Genomic DNA, 17806 nt, shown 5'->3' on the forward strand with positions numbered 1-17806 from the left:
TTTATAAGTGCAACACACGGTATTTTTGGACAAGAAATCAATTTTTCTTACACTTTTAAAATTCAAATGAAGTAAAACAAGAAATCAATCTGGTTGACGAAACAATGACAATCTGTTACACAGAATAATAGTGGTGCATTTCTTTCCAGTGGGTCTCAATCAACACTGATTTACAGAAATCTTGGTAGGAATTTAGTCTTAGATGCTTGATTTTTTTATCATTTGTTATTGGCTTTGAACAAGCTGTCAGTAACTGCGTGTAGTGGCGGATACAGAGGGGGGGCATGAGGGCGTACGCCCCCCTTTTTGCTTGGACTTAGACTATACTTCGTAAACTTTGCCATTTCCCGTGTATTTAATTTTTATGAGACATTTCTTTTCATATACAGATTTTTTTTTCGCCAGTATTTACTGATTATTTCAAAAGTAAAACTACAAAATACTGAACTCCGAGGAAAGTTCAAAACGGAAAGTCCCTAATCAAATGGCAAATTCAAATGATAAAACACATCAAACGAATGGACAACAACTGTCATATTCCTGACTTGGTACAGGCATTTTCAAATGTAGAAAATGATGGATTGAACCTGGTTTTATAGCGCTAAACCTCTAACTTATATGGCATTCGCATCACAGTAGAGTGATTCGGTATGGTTGAGTTGACCAGTTCGTCGAAAAAACGTTACTCAGTCATTTTGAAATTCAAATTACAGGAACACATTTGCAATTCTGAGCATGAAAAATCATGACACCTTCAAAGCGACAAAGGAGTGAGCAAGAACGTATTGACTTCTATTTCACAATTCAACCAAAAAAAGTTATACTCTATTATAATCTCATGAAAAAAGTTCCACATTAATACTATTTACCTACGAAATTATGTTTAACCCCAAACGCCCGCGCCTATCTTAAAATAACATAGCTGAATAATTATCCCCAGTCAATATAAGCTCTGGATAGATTTAAAGTGCAAGGTTTGAGCCATTGTTTGAGGAGGCAGTCTGAGATCTGAGAGTCTGGCCGTATTTAGATTGAAAACAATAATCTTGTGAACTTTTTGGCTAATAGAAACGAAAATTTCCAACAGAATAATATAGCATTAAATGAACATAATAAATAAAAAACGGGCGTACTTTTTTTCGGGACGGGGGTTTGCATGAACTGATATATCAAATACTTTTATCAAGATCAGACTGCAACCTGCCTGCTGGTGTGGCCTTTATGTCTCCATTTGTCGACCGTCATTCACAAATTCGTTGTCGTTTCAGACTCATTAATTAATAACCTTTGGTTAATTTTCAATTGTGTTGGGTAAAACATATCAACCAAACATTTGTATAAAAATTGCTTGTTTGTCTTTTTTAACTCGTGTCGCTCGTATTGTAAAATTCATCGAATAGCGCGGCGTGTATCTTGTTTACAACAAGAAATCTGTGAGTTTATGCTAACTTAACATACAACAAGCGAGAATTGTCCATGTCAACTTTTTACTGACAAGTCCCACATCAAATATATCAGTTCATAGCTTTTGACCTATACTATAATTTTATGATAGACAATTTATGTATGGGGAGAATACAACATCAAAAATGTCCAACTCTTACACTTAACAGCAACTATTAAATATACATGCCCCACGTCAAGAACCGTTTAAAAAGTGCATTTTACACTTATTTTATGTTTTTTAGCCAAAAAAAGGTCCCAAAATTTGTTCGCCCCACTTTGCAAAATCCTGGATCCGCCCCTGTATTCTATATGTAGTATGTCAAAACTGCCCATACAAAAACCCTATATTCACTGGGAAAAGACATCGTGTAGCAGGAAATAAGCAGAATGGGGGGCAAGTTTGGGACATTAATACTAAACTTAGTCTTGTACGGTAAGACTAGATATCCCCTATTTTAAAAATTATCACACCATTCGGAACAATTAAAAATATTTTCAAAGTATCAAAAAGGAAAGGAACCACATAAATTAATACTGGTCATAAATTATCCGCTGCTGTCAGCTGTCAGTCATATAGATGACACTAAACTATAATACATTTAAATTTTTAACCTTCTTTATGGTCGGAACAATAATTTAATATTCATACAACAGTTTTTAGACTATAACAAATGAAAAATAAACAAAAATGATGTTTCACGATCATTAATCCATCGCTACATTTTGTATTCTGACGTGTTTGTTTTTTTCTAATGGTGTTTTCTTTTACGTCCGCAATTTTGTTGAAAGTTTCGATGTTAAAAATAGAACACAAATCTTTTTAATAGATACATGTATAAATAGTTTATGGTTTAAAGAGTTATACATGGAATATTATCCTAATAAATGAACATTCAGTGGATCCTTAAAAGAATTGTCTTACTAGTATTGATTCGTATGGTTGCCTCCTCAAAGGAAATTGTTCTATATAAAAATTATATATAATATATGGGTAAAAATTAACCGAATAAAAAAAAAATGTACCCTGAAAGTAGCATCTCAAATATAGAATAGAACTGTTCTCAATTCTATTTCACCCATAAAACTTGAAGGTCGAGAACGAGATTATATCGATCATCTCTATATCATACTACTACTATATACCTACTAAAAAAATAGGAGGGGTCCTGATTTCGAAATCCCTGACTTTAAAAAATGAAATCCAGAGGTCCCGAATTTAAACTAATTAAAAATAAATCCCGCCATCCCGAAATTCGAAAAAAGAATTCCCAGATCCCGAAAAGATTAATTCCGAAATCCCGTATTTAAAAATACCCGATCCCGGAGTTCCGATCCCGACCCCCCCCCCTCCCCTTTCCCTCATTTGTGTGGATGAACTACGTACTAAATAACAAAACAAACATTTACGAGTCATGTCTCAGTCTGTGTGCTATTGTATTTTTTTTTTTTTTTGTTGTGTTTTCTTTTTTTTTTTGGGAGGGGGGATTATTTTGGTAGGCATATTAAACATTAATTTGTACATCTGTTTTTAAGTTATATCTCAATCTCCGTAAAAAAAAAAGTACACTCTTCATGTATGAACAAAACTTTTGACGGTCTCCACCTGTATATAAAGATTTACTTACTATAAAAATCCTTGACCGAGACAAAATGGGTAATTATCATTTTTTAAAAGAATTAATATATGGCGAAGATGTGTGAGATTTTGAGACAAATATAATGAGGAAATAGTTCTCAATACAACAAAGGATATATCTCGTATTCCACAAAAGATTGTCGATATTCTTTATGATATAGTATTGATTTTGATTTATTGCTGATGTTTAACGCCACATTTCTCTATCTTTGACATTTTTCTTCTAGTTTAGTATATTTACCACATGTATCTGCTAGCATCCATATAATTCGAAAATGCTCAAATTATAATATAAAAACGATTGCCCAAAAGTTTGCATTTGTAATCGGGAGGGGGGGGGGGCAATGAAATGTTTTCAAAATATTTCATCAATTCTGTATACAATGATCGGTGCATGAACACACTATTTTTTACGTGGAGATGCATACTCAAGAGACAACCTACCATGCGCTGCCTATACAATAAAAAATTGTAATATTTTGACACAGAGAAAATAATTTCGCTCGAGCTCATTTCTTAAAAAGTCTTAAGAAACCTCAAATTAAAAAAAATAATGCATATGCTTTTTTTTTATAACTGAATGGATAGTTTTCATTATGTGCATATACTTTTTTCTTAAGAAAATTCTTTAATTTGTTCATATTTAAAAGAAGTTTACTTTATTTTCATTGCTTCCCCCGACATATTTTCCATATGCAAAGTGACCTCAGTGTGACCCATCTCGTAAAAATCGGGTGATCGCAATACGCATGAATGTCCTTAAAATAAACTATTATCTGATTATAATTACATCAGATGTATGTTTCATTATAATATTTTATTCTGATTGGCTAACTGCACATCACGTGTTATTCCGTAAGCAGTTGCAATGCTCAATACAACTTTTCATTCATGATAGCACATGCTCACACAATAAAGTGCACAGGTGAATTAAATAATAAAATATATAAAATTCGCGTTTTCATGATCATAGCTAAAAAATGTAATTATAAGTATTGAATGCTTCTTTTTGTAACTTTATAGGGTTGTAAAAGCGTTGACCGTGCGTACATTTTTAGAATGAAGCCCTTCCACGCTTCATACAAAATGTACTTTGGTCAACGCTTTTACACCCCAATAAATTTACAAAAAGAAGCATTCAATTCTTAAGTACATGTTAAATACATGCTCAATATTCATGCTTTTTGTTGATTGTTGACAAACAGGTGACAATCGTTTATATTTAAACTACGAACTTTAATTACCTGCCATATTTTCACAACAACACTGACCGATTGAAAAAAAAATGACGATTATACGAAATTTATGCGAAAAAAATGATAAAATCGTGCACAGAAGACTAGTAAGTTTATGACGTTTGTATGCATTAGTTCAAGAGTTGGAATAACATTATTTTTTCACTCGTTTATTATGACTTTAAGATCCCAAATTCTAACTTTCAACAAGATCTTGACTTCGAGAAGAGTATATTTATCTGAAGCTGAAATGGAGTGAAGGATTTTTTGTTTGTATTTGAAAGATAGTTGAATTTATTTTCTTTCATCAAGGTGGGAACTTGAAAAATCAAAGAAATTCTAATGTTTCCTTCCATCCACTAGAATACTTAAAAATAAAAATCTCGTCACCTAAAAAAAATAAAATTAAAAATGAATTAATTAAACATATTTAGGATTGGAAAATTTAGGATTCTTACAATTTTCTTAATTTGAAAATGAAATTTGATAAGTAAATTTATAGACATAAACAATCCCATGATGGCAAAGTGAATTAAGATAGTTTTCAAACCTACATATATTAGAAAAATCCAAGCAGGTATTGAGTACGGGGTTGAAGCATACATTTTATACCTAAAAAAACGTGAACCTGATAGAGGGCATGACAACTGTGTAATTAGTAAATTACATTGAAACTATGGATTGATACCAATACATTCATGTACTTATAAATGATTGTTTTCTCAATTTTTGGACTGTTATTTGTTTTAAAATAATCGTAATATATATTCAAAAATGTCTATCAATAAAGAACATCGTCCACCGCTGTAGTGTAAAACCGCAGTACATGCATTGATAGATGGGAAAAAGGGGGTGGGGGAAGGGGTCATAACTAGGATTGTAATTTAATATCTAAGCGACTTGACATATCTATGTATTTATTGTTATCTTCATAAAGTCCGTGTAAAACATGAGTAATAAATGTTGTAGAACTAGCAAATAAGCTTTTATAATTTTCTTTCTTGCTGAATATTTAGTACACAGTTAGTACAAGCACCGTGACACGACATACCAATCCCTCTCTCTCCCTATCCGGGCTCCGTTTATATATAGTGCTGTGCTAGCGTACTCACTTTTATGTTTTTATGGTCAAATATTTGGACTATTGAAAGTTAAGTTAAAGGAAAAAAAGTCAAATGTACTGGAAAATACGATTATTTCAGGAATTTAAATTTTCAGTTACTTATGATTGGGACAATATAACATACATACATGTATTCTAATGATCCAATGACACTTATTTTTCTTTAAGATAATGTAATGTTGTTGATTTTTACAAATTGTCGACAGGTTAAATCACTACAATTTGACTTACGACTGCCTGTTAATACTCGTAAGTTTACGATCAAACTTGCGATAAAATTCTACTTACGATTGTTTATGAAACGGTCAAAAACTTACGATCTGACTTACGACCGACGTACGATCTAAGATTGTCGTACGATTCTTTGTGAAACGATGGCCAGGAACATATATATTGTTAGATAAACTGTTCCCAGCTGTCACATTGTATTGGATTTTGACATTTAAATTTGTGTACAATATGTTTTCTGCGTTTTCTTTCCTTTACATATATCTTTTGGTTTTCAATTCTAGTGTTTATATTTATTTACCATGCATAGATGTATTTTGTCACCTGTCTGGATTTTTTTTTAAATGATAGCCAAACCCGGGATTACCATTATCCGCTTCCAGAATCGGATCAGATATTGTAATTGTCTTTTCCGGCAGCCATTTTATTATCAATGTTGTTTTTGACAGATGGAGTGAGATACGATTTTACTCGGATTTACACATAATTTGTCGGCGATTTTCTGTATAAATCTAGCGGTTGAACAAATCGAACATCACTGTCATGGATAGTAATGATGAAAATAAGTTTGAGATCGTTTATTAGAAAACTTTGGTAAAAATGTTTGGAAAGTTATTTTTTTTATTTTGTTTCAAGGTCCGTCGGGCGTAGCTAGTAACCAAGTAGAAAGTCCGACTGCAAAAATGGAATGGTGCGGACCTCGGACCACCGCTAATTTGAACCCCTGCGTCCAAATTGAAAAGATACGAAATTTCATATTCTAATTCAAAATTGCCGCCAACAGCGTGATCAGTCGAACTTATTTTAATAGACTACTGACGTAGTTGACTACGTATTGATGACAAATAATATACCTACGACTAAATTTTATCAATGCAATTTGGGAAATCCAAACTACTTGTCTTTAGAGATTTTTGGCGATTAAATATTTCATACATTTGTTCTTTGACATCTTAGCCAAAAGCTCAGGGGATAATAAAATACATAAGGATTACTAATGTGCTCTACTTCCTTTGTGCAACTTCAAAACTTTTGGGAAAATCAACGATCATTTAAGGTTTTTTTGGTCATATTTTTTGTAATCCAGAATAAAAAGTATGAAAAAAATGTCCAATAAGTTATAAATAACATAATATCCAGCTAGATAATAACAATGGTACACATTTATTGGGTAGCACACAAATCCAGGGTGCTGGCATAAGGCAGCTTAACTGCCTAAAAATAACATTTCATCTAGGAAGTGTTCCTTTGTAATAAAAATAACAAAGTATTAAAGCTGTATTTTAAACTGTCTGAGGATTGACATGTTTCAGATGGACAGAGAGCACATTACATGTAGCCATCATGGCACACTAATATATAGTATAATATTGTGCATAGCAAAATATAAACTAAGGTTTTTTAGGTTAATAAAAGCATATTCTAAAAGTTATGAAAAAAGATAAGTTAATACATGTACTTGTTCAGTAATTGTGTAGCAAATATTTATATGTAAATTAGATAAAAATAAAAAACACTTTTTACATGCCATGTATAATATTTATTAATTTTTGTCCTGGCTTGAAGATATCCCAAACATGGAAGTCTACTTACATTCTGAGGAAGTCCTGGCTTGACTAGGATATCTTCCCCCATAAAGAAGACAGGCCTGACATCCTCCACAGGAGAGGCGTCTGCTTTCTCATTGACATCCATATTCTCCCAACCTTCTGCCATTTAATTTTTCCTCATTTCACTCAGTCTCTCATAATTTTATTAATGGTGATTTTAATTAAGTTAGTCCTTCTGTAAAGATTTCAGGAACCTGTAACAACATTAACATATAATGACATACGAAATAGAAAAACTTAAGGCTTTAACAATTGTCCAAGGAACCTGAATTTCTAGCAATGTATTATATTAGGCATTCTAATGCAATTTGTATGCTACATTCTTTTTCATTGGCTGAAAGTTGCCGTCAAATCCACTGTTGATCAGGCGTAACTAAGGAGGAAAAACCATTTTGAAATGATCGAATCAACAAATGTTCGATTACTACTATATAATCGAAAATAAAACAACACCTACCTCTGATTCGCCGTTTTAATGTTATTTTATCCGATTTTGAAGCGTACAGGTAACGTAATAACCTCCAGTTTGTTAGTTTTTATTCGTATGATGTCACGTTTATACATGACGCTTTTGCGCTAAAATCATTCATGAAGATTCGCAGATTTTTTTAATTTATCAAATTTAGACATTTTTCCAAGTTGTATCGTATTATTTCTTTTTGAAATGCATTAGAATCGGAATAACAATACTGTAGTTGAAGAGTTGCTTGACGGTCGCAAATCTCCGTTTTACTGTCTCCGCTACGGGTTGCCAGTAAATTAAAACTGCATTTGCGACCGTCAAATCTACAATTGACAATGGCAACTCTTCAACTACAGTACTGGTATTCCTTCATGTCCTTCATTTAAATGTATTTCAGTCAAACCTCTCATTAAGGGTTTTGTAAAGCATTTCAGATATTTAAGACTTTTGAGTCATGGCAAGTCCATCAGTGAATTTATAACTTCCCTCTGCATGACATTTTGCATGACAAAATACAGCAAGGAATGACATAAAATTTACCTTATTTTCAAACTTTTGATATAAAATTATAAAAAAGTGTGCTCAGTAAAATTTACTAAAACATAATACAATCTTATTGCATCTTTGGTCGTGTTGGCGTCACTCGTTTTGAAAATGATGAGTCAAGACAGATTTCATGAGAATAGGACTCATCAACTTGGCTTAAGTGAGAACCCTGCAATAAAATCAGTAAAAATATTCATTTTTTGTCTTATTTCCCTTCATCTCTGAATCTGAACAATTCAAACCCTTAATGAACAATGACAAAAGGTGTTCACTACTGTTAGCAGTGCCAGTCTTCAGGCTCAAGTTCACTCAACTACAGGTCCAGTAGGAATGCGGGTCAGTTGGCCCTAGTTCCTGTTCTCTGAGGGTCCGTTCGCCCCTGATTTTTTTATTTTTGTTGTCTTGTTGCATGTGATGTTTATTATTCATGTTATTTGAAAAGAATATGTTAACAATTGTTGAAAAATTCACTGAATATTTGTATTGCTGCACCCAGTTTATTATTTTTACATTAATTTGCATAGTATATGTAAAAAATGAGGGTTTGGATGGAGTTAAATGATTAAAGAATAATGCCCTCAAAAAATGAAGATTAAAGAATAATGGGCCAAAAAAATGAAGATTAGAGAAATGCATGGGGTGAAAACTAAATGTTTACAAAATAACAGATCCCCCCCCCCCCCCCCAAATCCAGACCCTCAGAATATTGGAATCTAAGCATTTCTTTATTTTCTTTATCTCTTTATCAATATTTGAAAAAGGTTTATCAAACTTTATTGCCCTTAATAATAATATCATTGTTTAAAGTAGGGAGAACAAACTCAGAGGGAACGGAATAAGAGTGAACGCACCCAATTCCACCCAGTAACCCAGGCCTGTAAAATAATCACTACAGACATGACAGGGGCACTGAAGCCAACAGACTAAGTTTTTCCCGAAATTGAGCTCCAAAACAGTCAAATTTGCTTAACAAATATAAATTCTACAGACATTGTCCATGAATATTAAAACTAGTTGAATACATGTATACAGTGGGCGGTACTTGTTACATATCTTTTATTGTGTGTGTATTGCATATGTTATTGTTTATAATAATATTGTCAGTATGATATGCCCTCCTGAGGCCCTAATTTGGTAAATAAAAATATTCTATTCTATTCTATTCTATTCTTTTCTATAGTGTGAAATCTGTTCAGTCAACTTTATTCTATTTTAACTTATTTTGTTTGATTTTCATAAAATATTGTTTAACAAATATTAGAAGAATCTATCGAGTTATAAAAAAGTTATGACTATTTATATCTCATCCGGTCAACCGTCCCGTCACCATCCAGGCAACAGTCTTGTTACCATCCAGGCAATAATGAGAAAGAATAACTGCATGAAATGCAAACAAGATTTAGAAGATTTGTAAACAAAAATAACAGACAATTTCATGTGTGCTAAGACAATTGAGAGCTTTTATACTTTGGTTGCTCTCACAACATTGGACTTACTTCCCAATGCCTCTCTCCCATTGCCATTGATGCCATATACTGTCCCTACAACGTATTTATTCAGATTTAGAACACAATATATGGGCAGGAATTCGCTAGTGAAATTTTAGGGTCAATAGTGTTTATCCAATTAAAAAAATAAAGAAATCATGCAAATTTGGAGAATAAACATTGTTTAAATATCAAAGTGGGTTAGTCTTTATTGCCAAATGCAAAAAAATTGGATCCAATTGAAAAAATCAACAAAAAATCAGCACTTGTTACGTGCTGGCAGTTGAAAACTGTAGACAAAAAGTGTGACATTTCTGCAGTGGCAAAACCCCTAGCCATATTTAGAATATGCCTGAAGAATTGTTCTACTATAATAGTTGAAAATCAACTGCAAAATGATCGGTCTATCATTTAGAAACCCCATTTTGTACAGAATCCGATTATTGCTGCAAATAAAATACGTTTGAAAATGGACAAGTGCATGTAACTTTTCGGGTCAACAAATGTTACATGCACCTTTTCATTAGCTGATTAGCTTTGGAAACAAGTTATTGGTCCAGCATGGCAAATTTTGAAAGCTGTCAACAATGGGTACAATTTGGATTTCATGATTTTTATCAATCAACTGAAGTTTGAAAAATATAGAAGGTAAGAAAATTTATTTCATTTTCGTGTCAATACTGCCCAATAATACTCATCTTTTTATAACAGTTGTATACTTTTTATAGTAAGCATTACCATAATTATTTTTTTCACATTTCAACCCACTGACAATTACATTAAAATGTGGCTTTGCCATCTTTCACACTTGGCATCTACCAGTGATCAAGCAGATGATAAGAGAGTGGGACCAGGTTAATTTTACCTCACAATGAAGTGTTACATGCACTTTCTGTGTAAATTAGGTTCTTTGATAATGATGTGTGACTTGCTTTGCAATTTTGTCAAAAAATATAAGTTTATCTTGTATTTAAACAGGTTTGAACCTTACGATATCCATTTTATTGCTGGAGAGATTTCTGTACATAACATTGACACGAAAAGATTTACCAAGGAAAGGTGTCTATGATACATGCAAAAGCTTTTTTTTGTACGGTTTGCCTTATCAATCTAATTTATTACATGAAATACCACAGATTAATTGCCAATTTGATTAACTAGTACTTGTATTCATTCTCAGCATTATAAAGATAACTGGCCACTTAATTTGAAAACATAAAATGTAACATTGACACCAGAATAAAAACAATATTACTTTATTACACTTAAAGCATAATTGGCCAGTGCATAATATTAAATCAAATGTAAATTTATGCTGAATTCTAAACAGAGAAGTTGTTGATCTTTCTTGATTTCTAGACTTTACAATATTTACTTGTAATTCTTATTGTTTAAAGGCATGTAACATTGACACATCTTCTGCGTCCAGGTTACATGCTACAACCTAATAAATGTGCATACAATTATTCAATCAATAAAATCTTGTTGAAATTTAAATTTGCTTCATTAAAATGATATTAAAGAAATAAATGAGTTTGAATTATTTGTGTTTATTTTTTTCCTGATTGACCAGCAATTTTTCCTCATCATTTGTTGGTGTTCCTGTCAATGTTACATACATAACCCAGAATTACAATGAATTATAATGTTTTAAAAGCATTGATTTCCAAACCTCTGTTATGAGCTTTAAAATGAGTTTATCTGAGTTTATAAATGACTAACATCTGAAATATTGTCATCACACAATTTCTTTGATGCTCCTATGATAACTTTATGAGTAACATGGACTACGATTTTTGTATCAGGTCTTTTTTGTGTTACATGAAAATTACTGTGTTAAAATCAACAGTTTATCTAATTTTTAATATTCAAAGTTATTATTATGATACTTATTTTAAAAAATAATGTATAAAGTAAACCCAAATTAAACTTTTTTTTCATTAAGAAATTGTGTATGTAACATTGACAGAGTCTATTATTTAGACTTTTACATGTTCAGGCCAGTGTTACATCCGTAAACAAAACTTACTGCCATATGGAGCTATTATCTTATTTTTAATTTACAAAATTAAAGCGTTTTCATGTTTCTGTTTAATTTGTCTTTTAACACTAGTTAGTAACATTGACAACAATATTTTGTGTCAAGATTATTTTATGTTACATGCAAAGGTATTACTTCCTTTAAGTCAGACATTTATATAACATTTTATAACCTAAATGATTAATTAGATATTACTGGGCAGCAATTATATTATTTCTCCAAAGTTGACTATTAAGCACACCACTTATATCTTCTGGTCTTCATGTATGTAACATTGACATACAACCTTTTACTTTTCTGTCAATGTTACACGCATGAACAGAACTGATAACATTTACTAACTCCTTTGCTCTATAAAGAGATTATTGATAATTTAACTTGTTTTACCACCATCAAACTTCATCTTTATTTCTAAATATAAATATTCTTTATAGAAGTGTATTTTCTTCATTGACAACAAAATTGGTGTCGGTCTTGAAAATTTACAATATTTAAAAAAAAAAAAAATCTACAGGCAATATAAACCAAAGAAAGAAAAAGATGATCAGCAATAAATGTGATGAAGAAAACTCTCAGGAAGATGCTGCAAAAAGATACTGTCCCTGACAACCAGTCAGATGGTGATGTCCCTGGCAGCCAGACAGATGGTGATGTCCCTGTCAGCCTGGAAGATGGTGATGTACATATCAGTCAATCAGTTAGTTGGTGATGATCCTGTCAGTCAGTCAGTCTGTGATGTTCTTGTAAGCCAGTCAGAGGGTAATATCCCTGTCAGCCAACAGATGGTGATGTCCTAGTCAACCTGGCAGATGGTGATGTTCATATAAGTCAGTCAGTTGGTGATGTTCCTGCCAGTCAGTCATATGGTGATGTTCCTGTCAGCCAATCAGATGGTGATGTCCCTGTCAGCCAGTCAGATGGTGATGTCCCTGTCAGCCAGTTAGATGGTGATATCCCTTTCAGCCTGTCAGATGGTGATAACCCTATCAGCCTGGCAGATTATGATGTCTGTGTAAGCCAGTCTGATAAGGTCCCTATTAGTGAGTCAGGTGGTGACGGTCCTTTCAGCCAGTCAGATAGTAGTGTTTTTCTGTGTCAGAAAACCAGATGATGGCGACTGTGCATGCAGACATACTAGTGATCTCCAATTTAACTATTCTACAGCAGTGTAGAAGATAGTTATTTCAAAATCTTGTTTATTTATCCCTTTTCAATCACCAGTCAACACATGTATCATGTGTATTTACTGATGCTCATTATAGAAATCATGAGGAATTCAATTTGTAACATTTTTTTTAAAATTGTTATGCCAATAATTGACATTCCAGAATATCTTTTGCATTATAAGAGGTTCAGGCTCCTTCTGATTTCAAAATAATAATAATAAACTCATCATGGATACCAGAATTGAAATTGTGTAGGCCAGAAACGCTTTTCGTTTACAAAAGACTCTTCAGTGACGCCAATGAAACAAAAAAGTAAAAGAAGGCCAAATAAAGTTGAAAACAGGACTATGGTCTAGTGGGTGTTGGTTTTCTCTTCTGAATTGTTTTACACTGGTCATTATGGGGCCCTTTAAATTGTGGCTTCCTGTAGTTTAGGTAACAAGTTTTCAAGATGAAATGGCATTGAAAAATCGAAACAAGATATTTGAGAGTTTCTATATTATTGTAAATTTTATAATCTATGCATGGATTTTGGTTCTGTTTGAGGGTAGATTAATTGTTGTTTTGTTTTTTTCTTTTTTCAGATAGATAGTTGAAGATGTTGGAGACAGAAAACAAGAAACAAGAAACTTGTTTTGAATGTTTGAAATAAAATTATTGTTTAACTAAACCTTAAAAAGTTATCATAAATGTAAGATTAACCAGCAGAAATAAAACGAGATATGGGGTAATATGTCTATCAGACAACAACCTCAAAGATGAAACCCAAATTGTTCTTTATAGAAGTTATGTAAACGATTGAAAATAAGATTCTCAATAAATGCAGCTGTATCAACCTCTTGTAGATTTGTCCATGTTTTGTCTTGGTTTTTCATACTATTAGTTTTAAGTGTAACTGTGTCACATGAATGAGGGATACATGTAATCATTTTGTACCCTTACTTTGTCAGTATTAGTTATTGAGTGAGAAACTTGTGGATGCTGATGGTTGTGTGGTTGTCTTCTTATCAATGTCATCCCTGTGCATAAAAAAACTGGTTGCTTACTTACTGATATAAAAATGTTTCATGTTGTGGAAATTTTGGATGACTCCTTCATCAATTGATCTATCTTTGCCAAATTGGTCTTAATTTTATTTTTCTGGTTATTTTGACATTTGAATATCTTTTAATTTAGCCTTCCATAGTGTACCACCATGAACAAGCATAACTTCTGGTATAGTTAAAAATATGTCTGCTGTCTGAAATTTAGGTGAATGGTTTTGGTATTAACCACTATTTAAATAATATCATATATGAGAAATGTGGCAGTATTATTGTTTAATTTACATTCAGATGGTTGTTTGGAGGCTTTTTATATCTTTTAAGGTCAATTCTGGCATGGTTCATTATTCATATTTTTTGTGTCCACGTTACATGCAACATTTAAGTCACTATTTTATGACAGAAATGAGATAATTGCAAAAATATTAATACAATTTTTTAATGTGAGGGTAACACAATGAAAAAGAGCCTTTACATGTTCAGAAAGAAAATGATTCTTTCTGTATTTTTTCTCTTAAACATTGCATGTAACATTGACAGAAAAGTAGAAGAAACTTGTTTTCACAAAATTTCTGAAAGAAATGAAAATATACATTTTAGAGTTTTGATGATAGACAATGTTTTGTGATCAATATATATGATATTGAATGTTGAATAAGTTAAGGAATCATTAATCTCAATTTGGAAAAAGTGTCCATGTTACATGCTCCAAATTCATTATTTGCTTTGGTTCCAAACTAACGCAAGTTTAAAAATGATCTTTTTGGTTACAAATAGAAGGACACCATTTGTAGCAATAATTTGTAAAAAATTTAGAAGCTTATAATGATTTTTATTTTTTTCTTACAATGTCACACTAAAGGAGCATTAGCGAATTCCTGCCCATATACGACACCAACAAACGAAATAAACTGATAAATTCATTTTGTTGAAGTTAGTACGTGTAAAATGTTCACTGCATGGACCTCAATTGCCATACACATTAACATGTATCGCTGCAAATTTTATAAATTGATGTTTCGACCTTCCCATGGATAGAAACAAGTGCTTGTGTCTGTAGCTGCGGCAACGACATGTCATCTGACCACAGGAGTTTGAAATCAGGTAAACGGCCACGGAACTGGCATATTTAGCTTTGTGTTTATGGCTCACCTCAATCAGAATATTACTATACAGGTAATGAACAAATGATACGGTGATCAATGCGTTCAATAAAGTGTACTGCGTTCGATTATGTTCTGCTACACAGCTAAACTGGAATCCGCTTGTATTCGCTTCAGTCTATGAACAAAGTGTGGTAGTCAGCCGAGAACCAGCTTACTACACAGCCGGATGTTTATTCAAGGGACGTAACCACTGTGCAGTGCAATCAAGTACTTTTTGTCGAATGTAGACAAAAGTCACAGGACAAAAAGTCACGAATCCCGATGTCCCAAATTAAAAACAAAATCAAAACACCGCCATCCCGAAAGGGTCAATTCCGAAATCCCGGGCAAAAAAAAACACCCGACATCCCGAAAAAGGTCCTGCCCTTTTTTATGCAATAATTATCAATAATGATCAAATAATTAATTGTCATGATTGTTATAAGGCAGCAACCATTTGATTTTCGGGGGGGGGGGGGGCTATGGGTTTTTTTCTGGACAAATTTTTTCTTTCAATTTTAGCATAACATGTAGTGGCAGCTGAGGGTGAAACAAACACATTTTTTTTCTCAGAATGGAAAACAAATTATTTTTTCTCCTAAAACTGGAAACAAACTTTTTTTTCAAAAAAAAAACCATAGCCCCCCCCCGAAAATCAAATGGTTGCTGCCTAAATACAAGCTGTCAAAAGTGGCTTTGAACTTGGATGGCTTCTTTTTGCCAAAGAAACAGGGCAATAAATAAATCCTTTGCAATGGCGGATCCAGGGGGAGGGCTTTTAAAATTGCTGAATCCGCCCCTGCTTTGCATGATTAAAGTCATTTACATGATATTTTTCATTTATCAAAGTTGAATAGACTTTCACAGACCAGAAAACATAATGCCCAAAAATGGGACATCAAACTGAAAGAAACAAAAATGGGACATCAAACAGCAAAAAACGACAGCCACTGAATTACCCGCTCCTGACTTCCATGGGACAGGCACATACATACATATGTGGCGGGGTTTGAACATTTTAGCGCGGGATCCCATACCCACCCTTACCTGGGACACATTATTAATAAGTTGTTGGAGAAAACGTATATCAGACGCGGGATCCCATACCTTCCCTTACCTCGGACACATTATTAATAGATGAAATTTAAAATTGTTTTGCTCCGCTTATTTTGGCCAAAATTAAGGGTTAACAACTTCGAAAAATATTGTAAACCACAGTTATACTAACTCTTTTTCTATACGCCTCTAGATTTTAAGCTGATTTTTGACATGTGAGATTACCATTAGGTTTGTGTCCACATTTGTTATTGAAATTGCAGATTTTTCAACATTTTAAGACGGGACAATTCGTGTTGCTTTAACATATCTAGTTTTTGTCTGTTTCGATATAACCCATGTGGATAGGCTATAGCAGTGTGACCTCAAGGGCAGATCCAGCCGTTTTCAAAAGAGTATTCCAAACCTAGGATAAGGGGGTGGGGTCCAACAATATATCCCAATTCAAATGCATTGATCGGCCACTGGACCTATATTAGAATCTAATAGGTTGGTAGTCTATTTACAACCACATTTAAATTCCACCATTGCATCATCACTTCAAACAGAATTAGTCGGTTAAACCATGTGATTGAAAACAATAGACTGAACAGGTTGTTAACACTTTCAAATATCAATAGGGTCAAGCAACATTTTTAAAATGATAAGATCGTGTAAGCCGTTAATTTTGTTACAGATACGAAATTTTAGTGATATTGATCCTCAAACATTAAGCCGGTCATGAACTAAGTTTGTGAATTATGTTTGCGGTTCTTTTGACATGCATTGTGACGTGTCATCGTATTAGCTTTATATTAGAAAACTATAGCAGTTATATTAGAAAAGTATCGCATTCATAAATTTTTGATATTAAAAAAATATCGCTATGATATAAGACAACTTGACATCGCATTGATATTTCAAAATATAGCAGTATCTTTGACTTATAGGCGATTTTGGCTTATCCAACAATTGAATTCATCTCAATTGCATTCCACATAATTTGCTACATGACATTAATTGAATTTGTACATCAACAAATGATAAATCGTGCATTTATGTCTCATTTATTCAACAATTCAATTGTCTCGTTTAAATACACCTTGCTTGGTATAACTTAAAATAATTCATGGAAATTATACAGCAGACGTATGTCTTGTTAAATATCAGCCTGTTTTTAGAAAATAATCATTACTTTATACCGATAAATCTTCGTTCCTTCATAAAAATGTAAACATTCGTCTGAGATTTCCCACAATGCAACTCGTTGATATAAGACAATATCGCTCATTGATATAAGAAAAGTTTTTATCGTATTGCACCTTCCATAGACTGTTCATGTTATTTCTATTTTAATACGATCGAAACATTTAAAATTCAGTTAAAGAAATTTCAATGCATTAAATATCTATAGATACGTACATGAAAACGTAATTTTGTTGTAACAATTTAAAAACTGTATGTGTACGTGGGTACCTGAAAAAAAGCAATTTAGAAGGGGACAAGGACTATCAATATACAAATAGGTTTTATTCATATCGCTTTGCCATTTTCCTTTTTTAATAATTTGTTTTGGAAGAGGGAAATTAGGGACAGTGTAAA

General features: G+C 32.6%; 1 protein-coding gene across 23 annotated transcripts in view; it reads right to left on the reverse strand.

Annotated features, from left to right (window-relative positions):
- The window catches only part of LOC134718820 (inositol hexakisphosphate and diphosphoinositol-pentakisphosphate kinase 2-like), a 93482-nt gene extending 78223 nt beyond the window's left edge, over positions 1-15259 (reverse strand). For 22 of the 23 annotated variants that reach the window (XM_063581584.1, XM_063581580.1, XM_063581581.1 and 19 more), the window contains exon 1: positions 7262-7472. In XM_063581584.1, coding sequence (XP_063437654.1) covers positions 7262-7384 — 123 coding nt within the window. In that variant the 5' untranslated portion in view covers positions 7385-7472. Of the gene's footprint in view, positions 1-7261; positions 7473-15176 lie in introns of those variants that run through there. The other variant, XM_063581572.1, reaches the window with a different exon arrangement.
- Positions 15260-17806: the final 2547 nt, after the last annotated feature.

This window comes from Mytilus trossulus, chromosome 5 (assembly GCF_036588685.1).
Source record: "Mytilus trossulus isolate FHL-02 chromosome 5, PNRI_Mtr1.1.1.hap1, whole genome shotgun sequence".
Lineage (NCBI taxonomy): Eukaryota > Metazoa > Mollusca > Bivalvia > Mytilida > Mytilidae > Mytilus > Mytilus trossulus.